This window comes from Cryptomeria japonica, chromosome 2, assembly GCF_030272615.1.
Source record: "Cryptomeria japonica chromosome 2, Sugi_1.0, whole genome shotgun sequence".
Taxonomy (NCBI): Eukaryota; Viridiplantae; Streptophyta; class Pinopsida; order Cupressales; family Cupressaceae; genus Cryptomeria; species Cryptomeria japonica.
In genome coordinates, this window is record NC_081406.1 from 104,781,670 (window position 1) to 104,806,329 (window position 24,660).

General features: G+C 32.4%; 1 protein-coding gene across 1 annotated transcript; it reads right to left on the reverse strand.

Annotated features, from left to right (window-relative positions):
- Positions 1 to 14,292: 14,292 nt before the first annotated feature.
- On the reverse strand, positions 14,293 to 14,957 carry LOC131054249 (uncharacterized). The gene has a single exon (XM_057988718.2). It carries the CDS (start codon positions 14,945 to 14,947, stop codon positions 14,546 to 14,548), a length of 402 nt encoding a protein of 133 aa, XP_057844701.1. The 5' UTR covers positions 14,948 to 14,957; the 3' UTR covers positions 14,293 to 14,545.
- Between the last annotated feature and the right edge of the window lie 9,703 nt (positions 14,958 to 24,660).

Below are 24,660 nucleotides of genomic sequence, written 5' to 3' on the forward strand. Positions count from 1 at the left end.
GATGCTTGTCTTAATTGGGCAAGATCAAAGTCAGAGGGGAGCTTGGCTCCTTCTTGAGAGAGCTTTAAAAAGTGAGCATCCGCATTGCTCCTGAGTATTTCATCAAAAAGTCTGTTAAAAAGAGGGTTATGCTGGGCCCTTTCTATTGTTGTAGGAGTAGGAGTACTTGGGCTTTCGTCATTCGCATTTCCTCCAAGTGCTTCTTGAAATTCATTGATATTTTCCTCCTCTTCTTCTTCAATTTCTATTTCTCGTTGCCTTGACTGTAATTGGGTTTGAGCCATTTTGTTTATGAGTCTTTGTTGAAGTTGGGTGAAAATGATGATGAGTTGTTGATGAAATGAAAGACTAATGGTTGATGAATTGTGTTGCATGTGGATCTCTAGCACTTAAAGGTAGATGTGACCAAAATTCTTTCTTTGAATTGCTTGTTTGTTTTTGATAAGGTTTGTTGTGATAAGGTTTAGAGAAATCTGAGATGTGTTATAGACTTAACTACCTAGTAATGAGAGGATTCACTCATGAACTAGTTTTAACCTGCGTAGATATGTCTCTTAGGATGAGCTTATCCTAGATGTAGAAACAATCTAAAAAGTGATGGGGTGTGTTTAATTCAAGCAATATCCAAAAGAGAACTTAGGACAAGAACCTCTTAATGTTTTGAGAGTTGGAACAGATTGATGATGAAGTGATGATGTATGAATGAGATAATGGATGAAACGTTTTAACTTCAATAAAAGCTTTGTGTCACAAATGGAACAAATTCTACCTCTTCCCTTTCGGGCATTGGTGGCATTTCTCGAGCTATGTTGTATGTGATACAAACATTTGGGAAGAAGTTGGGATTAATCTTGCCTCCTTGGTTTTTGTGATAACTCAAAGCTCTATATTGCATAAAAGCTCTGCAGTTTAATGATTTTGAATCAAATTCGTTTGTTTTGCCTTGAAGGTAGAGACGCATGTGATGTAGAAAAACTCTATGAGAGACAAAGATTTGTCTATTTAGATAGAAGAATTTCCTCCTTTTGATCAAAGCCTTTGAACTCAATGGTCTTCTTTTCAAGTTGATGTTTTGGTGAAGATTCTTCTTTCTCAAGATGTGAAGAATGGTCATAAAGTTTGATACTTTTCTCTTTGTTTTTGATCTTTTGGTTGTTTTTGAAAGATGTTTGGTTGGATGAATACTTTTTTTGATTTTTTGATTTTATAATGTTTCTTTGACAAGAAAACAAAGCAAGCACACAAACACAAGAATGTTGCCTTAAAGGCACAAATGAGTATGGGTCTAGATTAACCCAATCCTTGGACTTTTTATGACCCTTTCCTTTAAGTGTATTTTAGGTGCTTTTCTATCCAAAGCCTGAAGTCAGCTCAATTTGTACTTGGTCTTGACTCAAAATGAAAACACTTCAAACACTTTGTATCCCTAAGGTCAAATGGCCAGTTGTGATAAATTTAGCCCACATCTTGATATTTCTTCGACTTTGGTACTACATACCTTATGAATCCCGTTGTGACAGGTAAGGATGTGATATACTAAGTCTTGCGCGAGTATAAAAAATAGATGATCCCTATGATGGGGGAGTCACCACTTTTATCAAGCCACAAGTGACTTTTCAAAAAGCTATGTTTCTACTCAAGGAAATATGTATGGTGAGTATCTTGGGAGCAAAACCATCTATGCTCTTGCACTAAATTGTATCTCAAATATTCTCAATCAATAGAATGGGTGGGCTACTACTTAAAGGTGTTTAGTAATGTTCGATGTTTTTGGACATAAGTTCATTCTGCAGTGACTCACTTAAGAGCCTTGTAACTTGTGGTGGGGCCCATTTGTCCTTTCGGCAAGTTACACTATAGGAACAGCTATACCCAAGGCTACAACTTTTGCTCTCACCTGATTTCTATAGCGGCTCGAAGGATTTACCACGTGAGGTCGTTCCCAAGAGTGATGTGTCTCTTGGCAGGTCTCTCTTAAAAATATAAACTTTGAGTGTTACTAACACTTTTCTCTTGCACCTAGGACCACAAAAGTCAAGGGAGAGGATAGTGTGTGTTAGAATTAGGACCACTCGATCAACTCTTTTGCACAAGTGTGTCAAACACGAAATGCACTTGTTCTTTTTAACTTGCCATCGCAATGTGTTTTAACTATTTAGAGATGTTGCTCCAACAATCATAGTGTTCTTTTTAACTTCAAATGCAAAGTTTTTAGCAAACTAGAACTTTGAAAATCCTAGTCAACTTAATTTGAAGCATGTATGCATGAAAGAAAATCGCTTTGCAAAAATTGAAACAAGTTGATTGTGAGTTTTATTTGCACCAAAAGGGAAGTGTGGATTGTGAATTCTTAGTTTTGATGCAAGAAATAAATTTGTTTTGTCTTGTTTTAAGCACCAAATAAAGTGAACCTAACTTGCAAGAAAACAAATTTGTTTTGTTCAATTTTAAAGCACTAAAAACAAATGATCCTAACTTGCAAGGAAATGGAAGATTGTTTTTGTCCAATTTTAAACACCAAAAACAAATTTATCCTAACTTGCAAGAAAAGGGAAAATTGTTTGTTTTTTTTTGTTCAATTTTAAAGCACCAAAAATAAAAATTTTTATTTTATTTTATTTTTAAGGAAGTTAGCTTTAGACTTGCACAAAAAGTGAACAATTAATAAAAACCGAACCTATGGTGGGCTTCTACAAGCCTAAGAAATTTTACTTTTTTGGTTACAGGGTCTTTTTTACAACGTTCTGTTACAATAGCACTACTTTGTGTTTAAATAGAAGCGCTATTTAACACAAATGCGCTAATATAAATACAACAACGCTAAAAGAAAAAAAATTGACAGCAACTGCAAAAGCACCAAAACAATTTCAAAAGTGCAAAAACAAGTTCAAAAGCGTTGAAACAATGTCAATAGCGCCAAACTTGGTACAATAGCGCTATTGTAAGAACAATAATGCTAGAATAATAGGTTGCAATAGTGCTACAACGCGATCAAAAGTGCTAAAGCGCGACCTGTTGTCAATTTCAACATTCAAACATGTTGGTTTTTATTAAAAAAAATTAGGTGTTTGGATTCACGTTGGGTTCACCAAATGATACTCTGCAAAAAGGACAAGGTTAGTCAATGATAACAAAACACAAACAAGAAGAAAAGCCGAATTGTTAATGTCAGAAATTATAAACAAAATACTTTCCTACACAAGCATATCAAAAGAGATACCAAAAGCATGAGAGAATATCTAACTAGGAAGGTAAATATGATGAGACATCTCCAAATGCCTCCTAACATGCTCTTAGCTTCTTCTCCCTTGTTCCTCTCCTCTCCAAGTTCCAAACTAGTGTAGCTCTCAGCAGCTTTTTGCACTATGGATGTTTATGGAGATTCAAGATTAAAGTATTTGCTCTAAATATGAATGAAAGCTAATACTAAATGCTTTAGATACTAAGATGATTTGTTTTAAACCAAAATGACAATTATATGAGTTATTATGCTAAAATGCTCTCTAAACTTCACTATAGATTAAATGCATACAAGTTTTCAAGATCTGGATTATGAAGAAATGGGCTCTATTTATAGGAAAAATAGAGCAGGGGATGGTTGAGATTGAGTAATCTCAACAAGGGTCAGGATTGAATGATTTGAGATCCATGTGAGGGCTTTCAACCCAATCCGAGGATGACAAGTGTCAATGTGAGATAGGTTGAGAGGAGAGGAAATAAGCATTAAATGCTTGACATGACCTGAAGGTTAACTTGGGAGTTAAGGTCAATGGTTGGGTTGAGTGAATAAATTCTTTATTCAAAGAATAAAGCTTTTATCCAATGGATAAATTCTTGTGCAAAGGCAAAAGGGATAAACATGGTCAAAGCAATAAATGCTTGAGGAGACACATGAGTGCAAGTTGAAATAACCATAAATGGCTATGTAAGAGCCATTAGTGGTTTTGGAAGACTTTGGAGGTTAAATTGTTGAACACAAAGCATTAAATGCTTTTCAAAGACTTTGAAGTCTTTGAGAAGTGACTCCATGTTGCTTAGGAATGTGACAATAATTAGGGGATGGATTAGGTTAATTAAAAATGGGTTAGAAGAATCTAGAAGGGGATTAGATTTACAAGTGGGTTTGGTGGGTGAGGGAAAATAGGATTTTTATTTAAAATAAATTAATTTATTTCAATAAATGTGTGCAAGTTGCATTTGTAAGAAAATGCAAGTGGGGGGGATAAATGATTTAAATAAATGTTTGATTTAATTTATTTAAAAGAGGAATAGGGGATTTAAATGAAATAAATATGATTTATTCATTTAATTGATTTGAATTTGGTTTAATGAATTAATTAAAATAAATTGAATAATTTATTTAATTAATAAGAGAATGTTTGGAGATGAATTAATTAAATATTAATTTAATTAACTGATGGCTAGTGGATTTTTAATTAAATAAATAGCAAATATTCATTTAATTAGAATGGATAGATTTATGTGACTATAACTTCTATAAGTGTTTTATTCTTGACTATGTGCAAATATATTTTCTTATTGTAGTCCTCTTATTGTTCACACATATTTATAGTCAATCATCATTCTGTGCGCTACCACATAATATTGTTGAGTCCACCAAAATAAAAATCATACTATTTTAATGGTATCTTGAAGATTTATATGTGTGTCCCAATCTATATTTTGATAAATGATGGGATATGCTAGAGGGTCTTATTTAGACTATTTTTCTAATGAGCATTGGTTGTAATTTTTCACTAAGCAAGCATGCGGTTTCCTCTGCTCATTTAGTATTCGAGGCATCAAGAAGGTAGCTTTCCTCTGCTCATTTAGTATTCGAGGCATCAAGAAGGTAGCTTTGGAATTTCAACTCTTATGGAATTGCTTAATAATTAGAGGAGTGCACTATGAACCACAAGCTAGGTTCCTCCAAATGGTATTGATCGTGCATCATACCTTGTTTGGTCATTCATAGGCATGATCATAGTCCTTTCCACATCGTGATCATTTTCATTATCACTAATATAGCATGGATGGTTTGCTTCCCCTCATTGGAAAGCATCATACACTTTCACCCATATTGAACCCTTCAAAGTTTCATGACAAGAAGTTAAGAAAAAAACTCCCATACGTAAATAGCAAAAGAATGTGCAGAGAGGGCATAAACCTCCCATATCTACATACTCAAAGCACTTATATCACAATTCTTCTGATATCTAACTAACAGTGAACTTTGTTAGCGGCCGAACCTGACAAGACCTCAACCTGTACTCCCATAGACTTGTAAATCTCAGTAATCATCTTATTGTTGAAATCTTCAACACGCATCTTTTTGGGGGTCTGTTTAATTCTCAATTGAGCAAGATTGAACATCATATTCACATATGAATCTCTCACTTTGGCAAGCCATGATTTTGCAGAGAACTTTTCTACAGATTTAGTATATCTCAGCTTCAGCTTCGGCACAAATTTGAGCCTCCAAACAATCCTTGCTTTACTCCCACCCAGCTGTATTGATCTCAATCGCCTTCTTTCTCCATTAAACTTATCAAACCTTGTGTATCTTCGTCTCTTCATTAACCTCTTCACAGACATAGACAATCCTGTTATATCAGAAATGGCCGCCATTTTTGATAAATTGGAAGAACTATTTAGACTTTCTGTGCAAAAGTTTTCAGCATTTCTGGCTATTTATCCATGTTAAGTCAAAAGTGCCATTGCTTTTCCTTGTTTTCATAATCTGGTCAATGTCAATTAGTTTACTAAATCAGCAATAGCCAGACAAGATTGACGTAGTCAGCCCTAATCATTCAAACAACCCATTTAATAAAATGGGTATTGATAGATACGTATTGAATGAGTTTTTCTTTTGAAAGCTTACGCAAACAATGCATTTGTATTACAAACCGACAAACTTATGGATCAATTTTTTTTTGATAAGGAAAACAGTCATTTGGCAACATGCTAAACTTGTCACACAAGCAAGACTTGAAGCTATTGGTTAAATCATATTTGATTTGAATGATTGGCATGAGTGTAAGCATGAGTGTACTCTATTGGAGAAAGTTGGGGATAGAACATTTAGTTTTATCTATTAATTTATTTATTTTCTCCAAAGGAATATTATGAGTTAGTGGAAGTTTGAAATAATTGAATTATATGATAAGATGTAATTGTATTTAAAGAAATATTTTTATTTGTTTAGAATATTTTAGAAATCATGGATTGAGTATTTTGAAGTGTATATTACAAATTTTAAAAGGAATTTCATTTAGTAGTATTATCATTACATCAACAATCTAAGAAACTTACATGATTATTTGTTATTTTCAATCTTCTTTAAAGCTATTGACTTTAGTATGGCATAACTTTTCTATAACTTATTATGAGTTTTGATAGGAAGCCATTCGTTTGGCCATATGCTAAATCCATTGCAAATATGACGAAATTAGGGATAGAGCATGTAGTTTCTATTATAAGATTTGATTTATTTGTTTCTATTCTAAGTGAATATTATGAGTTAATTAGAAGCATGAAATAGTTAAACTATATTGTAGGATATTATTATAATTCAAGACAATTCTTTATTTGTTAAAACAATCTTATGAGTCGTGTAATTAATAACTTCTAGCCTATATTAATTGTAAAATTTAAAAGGAATTTCATTTAGTGATATTAGCATTACATTATCAACATTCTAAGATATAATTCATGACTACTTGTTATCTTGGGTTTTATTCATCACATCATGTATAATAAAAGTACAACTCTATATGAGATGTCATATGATAATTTAAGCACCTAAATCAATCAACCAAAAGTCATCATCAATGATATTAGTAGAAACAAATGCATGACTACTATATTCATCATTATTATAGGACATGACAAAAGAATCACCTTTCTTCTTAGACTTGTAATCCCTATTTATGTGACCTTTCTTCCTACAATTCTAAATATTTAGACTTGTCTTTGCCCTTAGAATTTGTATCCCATTCTTTTCTTACCTTTATTCTCCTTAAACCTCTCTCTAATAAGTAGGGTACCAAAAGAAGTATCATCCATTTTCTTCTTTCTAATTTTCACACTTGACAAAATACCAATTACTCATATAAATTATAAAGTTTTCTCATGTGTGTATTTGGTAAGGAACAAAGTAATAAAATACATTTTTCCTCTTCATCCATCTTGACTTTTATTTATGCAAGTTGACTTATTATCATGATAACGTAATAGATCATTGATTCTCGCACCATTTTTTGAGAATATAATTTATTTTTCAATACAATTTTATTAATTTAACCCTCAAAATAAAATAATGTATTTTCCTTCTGCCATAATGATTTTGTAGTCTAGTCCTTAAACACAACTATTCACATAATCTGATAAACATAACCACATATTACGTCAAGTTTTCTTATATAGTTTTATCCAATCCTAATGTTAAATAGACTTAAGGATCTGGTCAAAGAAGATATCATAACCCACAAATATATTTGTAACAAAAGATATTCCATTTTCAACTTCCATAATTCAAAGTTCCAACAATTACATCCTTAATATTGTCAATGATTTCATATTTTCTACGTGTAGCCACCACTACTAGGTCCACACTAGTAGTAACACATGGAAACATAAAATCATTTTTTACTACTTTTGGTACCTTGTGTCAACTAATAGAATATTGTCTTGTTAAAAAATTACATCACATAAACTTTAGCTTTACGACAAGTGATCTCGCATCACTTTTCATGCTTCTAAAATATCTTTTATATGCAGATATGAGTGCTTCTTCTACATGAATTGTAGTTTTGGACACAACACTAACATATGTAAACTAATCATATATATTGTACACCAACGTGCCACCACAACTTCACCACATGCAAGTCAACATGTATAATATACCCTAACAAGTTTGAAAATCACTACATTTCATCAAAGCGCATTCTATATACAAACTCTTCTTACATGGATTCTTTATAGTTAAATATCACCCAAGTCCCAAAAGTGAATTTTTGTTTAGTTTTGGGCCCATATGAGAGAATGTATTAATGCAATTACATAAAATGAAATGATTCAATCTTTTATGATATTGTCAAATTTCCTGATCCCTTACACATCTCCACCTATGCCCATTCCTATAAACTTGAATTTATCTTTTTCATTTCCACACACATTCACATAAATCTAACATTATATCATCTTTCATGTCCAAAGATCTATTTCTCACTTAGATATTATTGTTCCCATATCTTGTATCAATCTATGGGTATGGGATCAACCTCACACCCCCATATCTAAAACTTCAAATGTTAAATTTATATTCAAATGTTGGTCAATTTCCACCTATTATTTATTTTCCCTAAGATAGTTCAAAATATGTTTCATATGATTATTTCTATGTACTTGTATTTAAATGTATTTACTTGCATTCATTTCTCATCCACATACATTATTGATTATCATTTAGATTAAAGGAGAAGATTCATGTAGGAGTAGTTTCGTAATTGTATAATCTTGCTTTAGTAAAAATATTTACTTAATGTTTATTTGTATTCTATGTTTTTTCTTTATTTCCATAGGTTTTTTATTCTTTTTGCAAATCTATTTTCTTATTCCAGTAGATGTTCACACAATTATAATTAACCACCTCCCATGTGGTACAATATATTATTATTGAATCCTCCAAATTGGAATGATACTATTAGGACCTTGAGCATGTTCATGTGTGCCCCAATTTATATTTTGATAAGATACAATATGTTCTTTTGTGAAATGAGGCCTCATTAAGAATATTTCTCTAATAAGGATATTGGTTGCAATTTCTCACTACCTAAGAAAGTAAATCTAGTTTCCTCTACTCATTTTAAAATTCACTTAAGTAGGCACAAAGAAGGTGGCTTTGGAATTTGAATTCTTATAAGGCTTTCTCAACAATAGAGGGAGTGCCTTATGCACCATAATTTGGGTTCCTCCAAATGGCATCTATCATAGCATACCTTCTCTACTTATTCATAGGCACCATCATCCTCCTTGCCACAATCATGATCATTTTTCATCATCGCCAAAATAGTGAGGGTGATCTATAAATCCTCACAAAAGAAAACATCTAGTTCCAAGTAAGCTATTGCCATGCACTCGCCTTCCACCACAAATTAGTAGATTATGAATCCACTGTCAACAACGAATCCTTCTTCTTGTTGGAGTGTTTTGATCCCTTGAAAATGTAGGAATAATTGACTTCTCGGGATGGAATCTAATGACTCTAAATACGATAAATGAACATTGTCTAATCAATAATACACATGAGTGATGATCCTCCTCGTCCATCCCCTAATATAAATTATATTTGATTATATAAACTTTACACACAACTTTGTGAACACCAAATTTTTACCAATCACCCAATAAATAAACTAACCTTCTAAACGTTCTCAAAACTTTACAATACTTAAAAATCTTATGATACACAAACCCACATATTCGACATTAAAACCTCCACTGGGATTAGTAAAATCTCGAAATATTCATGCATCTGTTAATGGATTTGTGTCTTACATATCATACATAATGGATATTACAAGTATGCTTCATCATATGTGAACCCTTCACCCATAAGGGAAGCTTCATCATACAAGCTCACCCATTCTGAGCCCTTCAAAGTTTCATTACAACAAGTTTCAAAAAAACCTTCCATAAGTGAATAGCAAAAGAATGTGCAGAGGGGGCATAAACCTCCCATATCTACATACTCAAAGCACTTATATCATAATTCGTCTAGTATCTGGCAAGACCTCAACCTGTACTCCCAACGACTTGTAAATCTCAGTAATCATCTTATTGTTGAAATATTCAACACCCATCTTTTTGGGGGTCTGTTTAATTCTCAATTGAGCAAGATTGATCATCATATTCACATATGAATCTCTCACTTTGGCAAGCCATGACTTTGCAGAAAACTTTTCTACAGATTTAGTATATCTCAGCTTCAGCTTTGGCACAAATTTGAGCCTCCAAACAATCCTTCCTTTGCTCCCACCCAGCTGTATTGATCTCAATCGCCTTCTTTCTCCATTAAACTTATCAAACCTTCTGTATCTTCGTCTCTTCATAAACCTCTTCACAGACATAGACAATCCTGTTATATCAGAAATAGTTGCCATTTTTGATAAATTGGAAGCACTATTTTGATTTTCTGTGCAAAAGTTCTCAGCATCTCTGGCTATTTATCCAAGTTAAGTCAAAAGTAGCATTTCCTTTTCTTGTTTTTCAATTAGTGAATTAAAAATAGCAGTAGCCAGACAGGATTGACGTAATTCAGCACTAATCATTCAAAGAACCCATTCAATAAAAATGGGTATGATAGATAAGTATTGAATGAGTTTTTCTTTTGAAAGCTTGCTTGAATTACAATCATGAGGATATGTAAAGGAGAGTCAAACCGACAAGAATAAGATGGCATAACTTTTGTATAACTTATTACGAGTTTTGATAGGAAAACCATTTGTTTGGCCACATGTTAAATCACTGCACTCCAAAGTTAGTGAATGACACACAAGCAACAATTAAATTATTGGATAGAATAGCTGTCAGCATTATCATTCATAAAGAAATAATATTATATATTAAAAAAAATGGGTGGGTAGATATAAAGTCACATTTCAGTAATCCAAACAAGATTTGGATATCTCTTTTAAATTTTTCATTATATTTAATTCTTATAATAAAAATTAATGTAGTCCATTTTAAATATAGAGAAATTAGGGATAGAATATTTAGTTTCATCTATTAAAAGGCTGGGTTTAGTTGTTTCTTCTTTAAGTGAATAGTATAAGTTAGTTAGAAGCATGAAATAGTTAAACTATATTGTAGGATATAATTATATTTAAAGACAATTCCTTATTTGTTAAGAACGTCTTGTGAATTATGGAATGAATAATTTCTAGTCTACATTGTAAAATTTAAAAAGAATTTCATTTAGAGATATTAGCTTTACATCAACATTCTAAGACATGTGTCATGACTACTTGTTATCTTAGACTTTATTCATCGGGTCGTGTATAATAAGAGTACAACTTTCTAAGATATCATACATGATAAATAGCACCTAAATCAATCGACCAAGAGTCATCATCAATGACATTAGTAGAAATACATGCATTGCTATTGTATTCATCATTATTATAGGACCTAGTAGAAGCATCACCCTCCTTTAAGATTAGAATTGCAATCCTTCTTTATGTGACCTTTCTTGCTACAATTCTAAAGTTATAGACTTGTATTTTCCCTTAGATTTATTATCCTCATTCCTTTTTTACCTTTATTCTCTTTAAGGGCACCAAAAAAAGTATCATCCATGGTCTTCTTTCTAATTTTCATGCTTAAAATTTTTTAATGACATTTTTTAACTTTAGCGATACAACATTATGACTCATCTTGACATTTATTTATGCAACTTGACTTAATATCATAATAAAATACATTTTTCCTCTTCATCCATCTTAACTATTGAACTATTCAATCTTAAGCCTTGATGACCTAGCCACACATTTAATATTACCTTCTCACAAGATCTTTAAAACTTCTTTGTTACCAAGTATACTTAAAAATATATAAAATAAATCAATTATTGTATGGTTTACCACCACATAGACTAGGCTTTGGACTCCCAATGAATTAGTAAATGTTCAAACTACAAACATGTTCTTTATCACAAAATTATTGGGATTTGTAACCCTATTGAAGATTATTGATAGATAACACTTAAAAAACTTAAGGTTATGTGCACAAAAAATATTCATTAGTATTTGGAAGATCTATCTAATAGATTCATGGGAATAAATGTAATAACATGCATCCACAAGACATGGGAAACTCTTACAAGAGAAAACGAAGCACCAAAAGTGCTTGCAATTATATTATTTAGAATCAAAGACTCAATACAATAAGGTATTTTTATAGAGCCTCAATCTATAACATACTTCTTCAACAATTTCTCTTATTTTCTCACACTAGAAATGCTCACTCAAGTGTTAAGATATTTAGTCTATACAATCATACAACCTTCCAACCTTGGCATCATCACATGAAATGATATATTTAGATATGAACATGGGAATAACAACCATCTAACTATCCAACCAATATGTGGAATACTAAGAGTCCTAAAACTATATTATGCCCATATCATATAATGTCAACATACTACACATATCACTCAATCTAGTGTCTCTGTTTGGATAGTTGCCCTACATATGTAGATACTCCAACAAACTATGAATTAATATTTACATATTTATTATTGTCAATAATTTAATACTTTGGGTTGGGTCCTAGATCGATTCGTTCAAGAATCTTGTTATAGGACCAAGAGGTCATGATGTCCTATATCCCCCATCCCCACAATACCAGATGACATGTCACATCAATTGTTGGTCACAATATAAGTTTATCAAACACACTACAAATTATAGTGGGGATCATTGATTCTTTTAGTCTAATTTTTTTTTTTTTTCATATCTTCTATACATATAGCCACTACTACTAGGTCCATGCAAGTAGTAACACATAGAAACATAACACCATTTTTTACTACTTGTGGTACCTTATGTCAATTCTTAGATATTTATTATCTTGTTCTAAAATTGCATTGCATGAACTTTAGCTTTATCACAAGTGATCTTGCATCACTTTTCATGCTTATAAAAAATATTCTTTTTATATGCAATGATGAGTTCTTCTTCCATGCGAATTGTAGTTTTGGACACAACACCAACACATGTAAACTAGTCATGTATATTGTACACCAACATACTACCACAACATCATAACATGTAAGTCAACATGCATAATATACCCCAACACTTGAAAAACATTACATTTCATCTTAGTGCAAATTCTATATACGAACTCTTCCTACCTGAACTCTTTATTTTGAATATCATCCAAGTCCCAAAAGTGAATTTTTATTTAAGTGTATGTGCAGGATCATGAGGGGCCAAAAAGTGGTGACATTCTAACTAAAGTCCTAATTCATAGGTTGATTGAAAAATATATGTAACCTTCAAATGGTATCACATGTTTTGAATCCAAAACATGCATCACATTCTATACTTCATATAATATAGGATTCAAAAGAAAATAATTGAATTTCATAAATTTTTAACCAAATTATGGTGGTCAGACATATGAGTTTTTATATTTTTCAAAAGTTGTAGTAAAAAAATCATAATTAATTATTTATTTTAAAAAAATACAAAAAAAATGTGTCACATTCAAACATGAATCTTCTACTTATATCTAAAATCTTATTAAAAATATTATGATTTGATTGTGGTTAGGCTAGTTAGACATACACCTGCTTCTTCTTTTTTTTCTGAAATTTTAGTACTACTGCATTGAAATTTCAAATTTTTGTCAAATAGATTTTTTTTTTCCTTTAAAAAACAGCAGTAGCTTAAAAACTACATTCAATTTGCTACATATTCTATTCTTAAATATTTTTGTAACATTTTTTACAACTTATTCAAATTTTTACGTCAAGTTGCCTAACTCTATTTTTCTGAATTTCATTGCCACTTAAGAATCTGTTTGCCCCACCATAATCCTACACATACCTTTAATTTTATGTCGATTTGAAAGAATTTATTAACACAATTACATAAAAAAAAAATGATGTAATCTTGTCTAAAGTATGCACATTTCCTAATCCCTCACATATCTCCACCTACACACATTTCTATTTAAACTTAAATCTATCTTATCTATTTTGACACACATTCACATAGAACTAACATATATAGTATTCCATGTCCAAACTTCTATATCTCACCTAGATCATAGTCCTTGCCACAATCATGATCATTTTTCATCATTGCTAAAATAGTGAGGGTGATATATTTTTCCAAATGGAAAAGCATATAGTTCCATGTAGGCTATTATCATGAACTCACCTTTGACCACTTATGCGTAGATTGTGAACCATTATTGATAATGAATCCTTCACCTAGTTGAGATGATTTTATCCTTTGAAAATATAGGAATGATAGACATCTACTAAAATGGAAGACACACTCTAAATATAATAGATGAACATGTCTAATCAGTAATGACCATGGGTGGTGATCCTCCTCTCCATCCCTTGATACAGCTACTTAAATTATATTTGATTTTACACACAACTTTTTCAACAACAAATTTATATAAATCACACTTTTATTCAATAAACCTTAGAAACATTCTTTAAAATTTACTATCTTTAATATCTTATAAAACACACATTTTCGACATTAAAACCTCCAGTGAGATTAGTAAGTTTCACAAAATACAAGCATCTTCTAATGGATTTGGATCTTACTTATTATACATACTGAACATTAAAACCATCCTTGTCTTATCCTGATAAGGGAAGCTTCATCATACACATTCACCCATTCTGAACCCTTCAAAGTTTCATTACAAGTATAAGAAACCTCCCATAAGTGAATAGCAAAAGAATGTGCAGAGGGGGCATAAACCTCCCATATCTACATACTCAAAGCACTTATATCATAATTCGTCTAGTATCTGGCAACACCTCAACCTGTACTCCCATAGACTTGTAAATCTCAGTAATCATCTTATTGTTGAAATCTTCAACACGCATCTTTTTGGGGGTCTGTTTAATTCTCATTTGAGCAAGATTGAACATCATATTCACATATGAATCTCTCACTTTGGCAAGCCATGACTTTGCAGAAAACTTTTCTACAGATTTAATATATCTCAGCTTCAGCTTTGGCACAAATTTGAGCCTCCAAACAATCCTTCCTTTGCTCCCACCCAGCTGTATTGATCTCAATCGCCTTCTTTCTCCATTAAACTTATCAAACCTTCTGTATCTTCGTCTCTTCATTAACCTCTTCACAGACATAGACAATCCTGTTATATCTGAAATGGCCGCCATTTTTGATAAATTGGAAGCTCTATTTTGATTTTCTGTGCAAAGGTTTTCAGCATCTCTGGCTATTTATCCAAGTTAAGTCAAAAGTGCCATTGCTTTTCCTTGTTTTCATAATCTGGTCAATGCCTATTAGTTTACTAAAACAGCAGTAGCTCGATAAGATTGACCTAGTCAGCACTAATCATTTAAAGAATCCATTCAATAAAATGGGCATGAGAGATACGTATTGAATGAGATATGCAGAGTTTTTCTTTTGAAAGCTTCCGACAAACAGTGCATTTTATATTACAATCATGAGGCCATGTAAGGGAGAGTCAAACCGACAAACTTATAGATCAAAATATTTTATTTTCGGTCAAATATAGCGTGGCATGAACTTTCTATAAATTATTGCTCGCTTAAATGAGGAAAACGATCGTTTGGTGATATGCTAAACTCTTGCACTTCAAGATGCGTAAAATGTCAGACAAGCAAGACTTGAAGCTATTGGATAACAACTAAGCTCAGTATAATTTTGAGACGTGGGTTTTACAAAAAAGTAAAAATTAAATCATATTTGATTTGTATGGTTGTCATGAGTGTAAGCATCACTCTAGTCTATTGTCAATATGGAGAAATCTAAACTAGAAGATTTCCACAATCCATTCAAATATTGTTAGCAGTTTTTGGATTTGATTGTGTGAAAAATTTTGACAATCAACGTTTTGAACCACACTCTGTGATTCATCATCAGGATTCAAGGAGTTGTAAAATCATGGAGTGTGATTCGAAAGGTTGATGGTCAAAATTTCTCACACAATCAAATCCAGAAACTGCTAACAATATGAAGAAAGTTGGAAATTTTACATTTAGTTTCATCTATTTAAAGATTGGGTTTATTCTTTTTTCTAGGGATATTATGAGTATGAATTAATGAGAAGTGTGAAATGGTTGAATTCTATCATAAGATGTAATTGTATTTAAAACTGAAGTAAATATTTATTTTTTGTCAATAAAAGTGGAAGACCATTAATTTTATTAATTATAATTTTGTATACAAACCTGGTTCAAAGAGCACTGGTAGGAAAGAACCAGGCAAATAAAACCTTTGGTCTTACTCATAAAAAGTCCCAGTGGGAAGATACAACCGATTACATATGAAGAAGAGAAGTGAAAACCCAAACCAGCCCCAAATCGTTCCCAAAAAACCATAAAGGCCAACAAAGCTCGTTACAAAGATAGTACCCATCCCCCCAAAATATGTGAAGCAGATACACAACTATCAAAGAAGAAGCTGAGCAAAGAGCATCAGGAGGGCAGATACCAAGTACTAGACCTCTCCTCAGGAGGAGACAAAGGCTGGGAAGCAGCATCATTCTGACTATCCGGAGCAACCATGAGAAGAGGCACGACTACACTCGGAAGAGACATAACTGCCTTCATCGAATCAAGGAGGAAATGTATACCTGAAAACACATTAATAGTCATAGCCAAAATATCTGGTGAAACATGCTCTAAAAAAGCTACAAGAGCAAACATTGTGTCATCATATAGGTTAGAAATCAAACCACCTCTTAAAAGTGAAAGTAATTCATAGTGCCATCCACTAGATAGTAATTCAAATCGAGATACAAAACTACCATAAGGAAAAGCATCATGCTCAAAATGATAAGAAGACAAAGCATAATCGAAATTAGAATCAGAATAAAGAGAGGGATGAAAGTATGCATCCAATAATGCTCGAGCCAAAGAAGCATCCAAGAGCATGTATCCATACACACAGTAATAAAACAAGAAGCAACTTCAGCAAGGAAAATATTAGTATTCTCCACCAACCACCGTCTGCCCACCACCTTACGAAAAGAAAGAGAAAACTCCGAAGAATGAATTCTAAACAGTCTGCCAAGTTTCTCATCGTCAAAAGCATGAGGATCCTGAAAATCACACTGCTTAATATGCAAAGAAACTCTATAACCAGCAGCCTCCATCACAAGAAAAGAAAAATGAAAAATAAGAAAAACAGCAGGATGTCGCGAGCGTATAAAAAAGAATTGAGACATCATTAATAAGGAAGCCTATCACACAAGTGGCCAGAGAAAGACCCAAGTGTAATAAAAATGATATAAGCTCAGAGATCTACACAAGCTAAATCACAGATCACCGTACCAACAAGCATACACAAGCCACCAACTCATAGGAAAAACAATCAATAAACAACATTAATGAGCAAGCATAACTTTGCATAACTCCTGTAGCCATTTGAAAGATATTCGCACAAGTCATATCCCCAACACCGTACCAACAAGCACACACAAGATGCCACCTCTGAAAACAATAAACATAAGCAATGCCAAATAACAGATGTGCAAGCCATCACTGTGGACTATAATCATTAACTCATAGAAAACATCAAAGATGTTGTGCAAGCATTCCCGTACAGGCTTTATGATAATGCAAATAAGAAAGGATAGTCAGAACGAAATCAAATCAACTCTAGAGCTAGACACCGACCAACACAATCTTTGAAATAATGAACAAGCATGCAAATTTAATGTGGTGAAGTAAAGCGGCCAGAAAGGCCCCATACACCATTGCACTAAACTACATACATGTTAACAATTCCAAACAAAATGTAAGGTCAAGGCAAAGCAAAAGAGTATGACCGAAAGGAGATCTTAAGACTTTGAAGGCAAAAGAGGAAGACAACTCTCATCTACATCAACCAAATTTTGAATATTCTCATTTAAAGCTTTATTTGCCAAAAAAATAGCGACATAATTAGGCTCTCTGTAACAATGAGAAATAGAGAAAGAATTCAAGAACTTAATCTGCAATAGAACCTTATCCAACCAATATTGTGAATGCCAAGAATTACAAGTTCGATTAGTAAAGGCATAAAAGATAACTAAAGAATCTTCTTCAATCACAATGTCTTTAAGATTTAATGAAATTAGCAAATCAAGCCCAACAGAGAGAGCATGAATTTCAACCACATTATTCGTACCATCAGGAATACATTGACATCTAGCTTTAATCACTCTAGAAGTTTCATCAGTAACCACAACTCCAATTGCAGACTTCCCTGGGTTACCCCAAGAAGCACCATAAAAAATTAACTTAAATTTGGATTTGGGGGGGGGGGGGGGAGCTAACCAAACCACCTCCTTTCTGTTAGTTAAGGACAACCTTTTCTTAGAAAAAGCCCCTTGAGAAGGAAGTAAATGTAAAGCCGGCCAATGCCTTATGATCCAGTTATCCCAAGAAGTGAAAGTGCATTATAAGTTAATGAGAAGTGTATAATAATTGAATTATATGATAAGATGTGATTATATTTAAAGGTAAAAAAAATTATTCGTTGAGAATATTTTACAAATCATAGAATGAGTAATTTCAAGTTTATATTACAAATTCTAGAAGGAATTTTATCTGGGATATTAACATTGCATTCACGTTTTAAGAAATATAATTTCATGATTACTTAGAATCTCTATTAGGATTTGACATAAAGAAGAAACTACCATTGTCATGTGCACTCACAATCACAAAAAAATGAAGTTTTAATACAATTCTTATTCAAAACTTTGCTACACATTGATAACAAGCATCTAAAAATTAGTATAGATTTGATTCAACATTTTGGTTCAAATACATAATCATAATTTATTGATCTATAGTAAAAATTAAGCTTGATAGAAAAAAATAGAAGTTTTACATATTTTGATATGTTCATCTAGAAATATATGCACTTCATTGACAAATTGTTGTTAGACATTTAACAATGTTATACTTTGTATCAATCCAACTTGCTAATTGTATTGACTATTCAAATTTCTAAATAATAATGCTAGCACATTTCTCAAAAATTTAAGTGATTTAGTACTTCAAGATAGCCAATGTTCTTTAAAATTTAAGAAAATGTCTTATGACGAAAAAAAAGACAGCATATTCACACTCTTTCACACACCAGCAAAACACAAAGCAATTGCCTTGGCTTCCACCTAGAGGGAGGCCAAAAGGAGCGCAAGAAGGGGTAGGGAGAGATTGGGAAGCATGAAGAAGACAAAACCTTGGTATACAAATCAAGACTTTGTTAGGCATTCACAAAATAGCAAGTTGTAAAACCATCACTCTAAATTCTACCACTTTATTAAAGTGAGAAGCAAATCTAGAAGAAAAATGTTTCTTTATGAAAAAATTGGTGATTGATTGGTAACGACAAAAGTAGAAAAATGGTGTTTAGAAAATTGGGGATTAGGTTTCAAGATCACTTTTGTGTTGAAGGGCATTTCTTTGGTAAATTACCCTAATGGAGGGACAAAGAATGAAGTACTTGCATAGAAACATCATATGATAGACATACTAGGGTGGTACATTGTGAACTGGAGACCAAATTTCAATCCTTTGGGAGAAGAAATAAGGAAAGTCCTGACTTGATAATTTTCTATAATCATCCTTCGGAATACTAGAATGAAGATTCATTGGAAACCTTAGCTAATAAAATTGGAGAATTCATTAAGATAGATGGAAAGAAGCAATCAAAGAATGTGTTGTGTATGGTAGAGTTTGACTATTAATGAAACCAAACACACATGTACAAGATGAACTAGTGATCATCACAAAACAAGGCATATGGAGGCAAAAGTTGGAAGTGGAGTAAGAAATGAAATCATGCAAAATATGCCTCAATATATAGAACATAAGACAATCAAATGCCCACAAAAGATGAGGAAGGAGAACAAGGCTCAAGGATCGGGAGACCCCTAGAGGGCAAGACAACATGAGCCAAGATATAGAATAAGAGACATAGGAAATGTGAAGAAAACTGGCATCTCCACAAGATGTAGAAAGAAAAGATCATCTAATTGAAGAACAAAATAAACAAGAACAAGGAAAAACAAGAGGCTCATTCGTGGAGGAACCACATTGAGATGATGAGAATTGAATCAAATAGTTTGAGATAGATAAAGATGCAAATGGCTTTGAAGTTTAAGGTTAAGTTTTGCATAAAAATGATTGTAGGGGAATCACACAAAGAAAGTAGCAAGGAAACAAAGAAATTGTTTGTATTTTAAATGAAAAACCCATGATAGGAGATGGTGAGTAATCTAGAAGAGTGAGAAATTGGAGAAGAAGAAAAGTGGGAGGAAGAAGACAATATAGAGGGTGAAATTGGAGAAGAGGAAAAGGGGGGATAATAAAATCTAAATTTAGATGAGGAGGAAGAGAAGATGTGGAAGCTAGGGCTATTTCAAACAAATTTGTCAAAAACATTCCCAGATTGTAGGGAGGCAAAAAGAAGAGGTCGTAAAACTTTCGAATAAAATCTTTACCTAGTTGGAGAAGCGAAAGGCCAACAAAAATAAACAATGATGCTAAAATCAAGAAAGGGAATCACCCTTCCCTATGGTCCATGACGTTCTTTCTAATCATGAAATGTTAGAGGCATGAATGCCCCTAACAAAAAAATGCTTAGTCAAGTTGTAGTTGGATAGGTCAATTTCATACATCTATTTTTAATTTACTAGAACCTCAGGAAAAATAATAACATTGTGGAATCTATGATAGGTGGGATACATGAAGATGGTAGAGAGCAGAGACTAGTTGGTTAAGGTAAATTTCAAAGCAATTCTTATAAATGTATGAGACAATCTCTTGTATAGAGAAAAAATAAGCCTGGAGTGGTCTCACAGAGGTCAGACGAGCCTCCCTAGATAAATTTATCATTTTGGAGGGAGATTTCAATGCTATTCTCTATGGAGAGGATAAGAAAGGGGGCGTGTGCAAGAAGTTGAGTCCACTTTTTGGCCAAAAAGTGTAAGTGTTTTCCTTGATTTTCAAAATTTGCCACATTTGACCAAAAAATTTGAAGCACTTAGAGATTGAATTTTGAAAAATGTTATTAATATGAAACGTAGCATTTGGAGTCTAGTTTCCAAATATACATAGTTTATTTTAATACCTAGTTAATATAAATTGATCTTCAAAAGGGATTTCTAAAAACCACTATTTAAAAATGTTTGTTTGAAGACCATACCATGCATGTGTATCATGGTCACCACTTTTTGACATAAATAAAAGTTTCTTTTTGTGAACCCTCTTAAGAAAAGATCTGTAAGACATTGAAGATTCATGAGGAAATTTTTTTGTAATTTTTTTATTAGTTTTTTATTGACCTTAATTATTGTTTTAAAAAACCCTTATGTACAACCACCATAATTAGACATAAACTTATCATTTTATGAATTTTTTTTTCATTTTGAAAATATTTTTTATTAAATAAATAAGAAAAAATGATATTTCAAGTTTATGGACCAGCTTTAGTACAAATTAATTGAAAAATAAAAAAAATCAAATCTAAAAAAAATTACATATTTGGAATCTGCACATTGTAATCTCTAATGGATTTTAATTTTGTCTAAATTTTTTGTAAAAAAAGGCATCAAACATATGCCAATAGTTAGTATTTTCTTATTGACATGGTCCAACATTGTACTTACAACTCCAAAACTCAGGTTTGGGCATTTCGGGCCTTTCCCAACCTGAATCCCAAGGCACATGGCGGGGTGGGTTTTCAAATTTTAAATAGCAAGGCCCCATTATTCAAATGTAATGGGTACCCGTTATTTAAAGTGCGAAAATGAGTTTGTAGGCTTTAAAAAATATACTTTTACAAAACGGAGCCCCATTTTTTAAATAATGGGGTCTAGTTATTTAAAAATGGGGTCCTATTTTTTTACATAATGAGGTGCCATTATTTAAAAATATATGGGTATGTGAAGGATCATGAGGGGCCAAAAAGTGGCAATATTCTAACTAAAGTCTTGATTGATAGGATCTATAACTTTCAAATGGTAACACATTTTTTGAATCTAAAAAATGCGAAATATTCTATAATTTGTATACTATATGATTTTTAAAAAATGAATTTCATAAAGTTTTGACCGAGTTATGGTGGTCAAACATGCAAGTTTTTTTATATTTTTTACTAGTTGAAAAAAAATCATAATTAATTATTTATTAAAAAAATACAAAAAAATATGTGTCACATCTAGACATGAGTCTTCTATTTATATCTAAAATCTTATAAAAAAAATATTATTATTTGATTGTGGTTAGGGTGGTCAGATAGACACCTGCTTCTTATCTTTTTCCTGAAATATTAGTACTACTGCATTCAAATTTCCATTTTTTGTCAAACAATTTTTATTTTTTTCAGAAAACAACTAGTATTTTAGAAACTACATTCAATTTGCTACAGATTCTATTCTTGCATATTTTTAAAATAATGTTGGTAACTTATTCAAATTTTTACGTCAAGTCGCCTAATTTTTTATTTTCATTGCCACTTAAGGGCCTATTTGGCCCACCATGAGCTTGCACATACCCATATATTTTTAAAAAGTGGGCCCCCATTTTATCAATTTTTGGCTCAGGCACCTGAAGCGTAATGAGTGCCCATTTTCCAAAAATCGGGTCCCCGTTTCCAGCAACATTTTTCCTCACAAGAAAAATTTCCCCAAATTGACCATGTACTCATCTTCTTGCACTTGCCCAAGGGGGAATAAGAAAGAGCAATCACAAATTGACTTTGAAATATTTGAGGAAGATAATAGTCTCACTAAAGTTCCACAAAAATGGAGCATATACTTGGAGGAATAGAAGATTAGGTTTCAATTATGTAGTAGAGAAGTTGGATCGCTTCTTTTGAAAAGAAAATGTGTATCAACCACAAAGTGTTTTTGAATGTTTCATAATTCCCCTTCTAAGGGTCAGATCACTATCTAGTATAGTTGCACATTAAAGGGGATAAAGCTCCCAATAGATGCCCCTTTAGATTTGAAAATATGTGCATGAAGCCAATGGAGTTTATGAAAAATATTGAATATTTGTTGAAAGAGGCAAATCAAGATGACTCAAAGATGCTGAAATTATCATTAAAACTAAAATTTGTAAAGGGAAAATGAAAAATGGAACAAAGAAGAATTTAAAAACGTCTTTGAAGAAAATAAAAAAGTGGAAGAAGAACTAGCAGTTTTAAATAAACATGTACTTTTGGCTAGGATGAATTGAGACAATTATTTGGAAGAAAAAAGGTTGTTAGGTCTACATGTAGAGATTTTGGCAAAGGAGGAAATATTTTGGAGAAGGAAATCTAGGGAGGTGTGGTTAAAAGAGGGAGATAAAAAATCAAATATTTTCCACCAATCAACAAAAGTAACCTGGAGAATGGTGAACAAGATTAGTCAAAATAGATTACAAGAGGGTGAATCACTAGAAGATCAGGAACACATCAATAAGGAAGAGGTGAAATTCTTTCAAATTTTTCTTAGTAATGCATATAAATCCCTTCACAAATAATATCCTAAAGCTCATTACAAAGAGGCAAAATAAATATCTGAAACAACTATTTATAGAGGATGAAGTTAAAACAATTTTTCTACAATTGCACTCAAATGGGTTCCTAGAAAGTTTTCACAAATGTTGGCACATGTTTTGGGCATGATGTGTGGGAAGCAAGTGACAAGTCAAACAAGCAAGGCAAAATTATGAAAGATTCAAAACATCACATTCATAGCTCTTACTCCTAAAAACGAGTAGGTTTGTTCCTTGGAAGACTTTTGATCAATTTCACTTTGTGACACAATATATAAGATTTTCGCCAAGGAAATAGCAAACCGTTTGAAAACAATTCTCCAAAAAATAATTGTTGAAGAGAAAAGCAATTTTTTTCTTGGAAGATGTATTGCAGAGGGAGTAGTCATTTCAGAAGAAGCAATACACGAGCTATAATTTCAAAGGGTTTGAGTGTGATGGTAGTTAATTTGGACATTAAAAAAGACATATGATAGACTGTATAATGGAGATTCCTCTTCAAATTCATGGAGGCATTTGGCTTTGATTAAAGTTGGTTGACCTAGATTTTCAACATATTTGCGAGCCCAAGATTCTTAGTGATTGTCAACGGGAGCCCACAAGGATTTTTTGAGGTTTCAAGAAGTTTGAGGCAAGGTGATTCACTCTCCCCTTTCCTTTTTATAATCATGGCAAATTCTCTAGGAAGAACATTCAATGGTTATGCAAATGGGATTGCTAGAAAGTATTTCAATAACCTTAAATCTTCCTCTTGTGTCCCATCAACAATTTGTGGATGATATGATAATTTTCAAGGAAGAAAAGAGAAGGGATGCAAAGGTCATAGGATATTTTGAATGATTTTTCTTCGACTTCAGGGCAAATTGTAAGCACAACAAAACCAAAGAGTTTTTTACTAGGAAAAAAATCAAGGAAGTAGGCATAAATAATGAGGATATTAAGATTCAAAGTGGGGTCTCTACCCATCACATATTTGGGTCTTCTCATTTCCAAGGGCCTAAGATCTACCAAATTGTGGGATATTTACTCACATAATACACTACGAATATGGCCTTATGGAAAGGAAAATGGTTGTCATGGGTTGGATTAATTATTATGTTAAAGGCAATAATATTGGCACTCCCTATTTACTTGATGTCTTGCTTGACTATGTCAAATGGGATGGCTAAAAATTTGATACAAAAAATGAGAAATATCTTTTGGAAAGACACCGACAAGGAAAAGAAAATTTCTTTGATCACTAGGAAGAAGATTTGTAAAGAAAAATGTGATGGAGGGGTGGGTCTGACAAATCAAACTTCACAAAATAAAGCTCTTGGAGCTAAGCTAGTTTGGAGGATGTACTCATAACCCCAAGAAAAAAG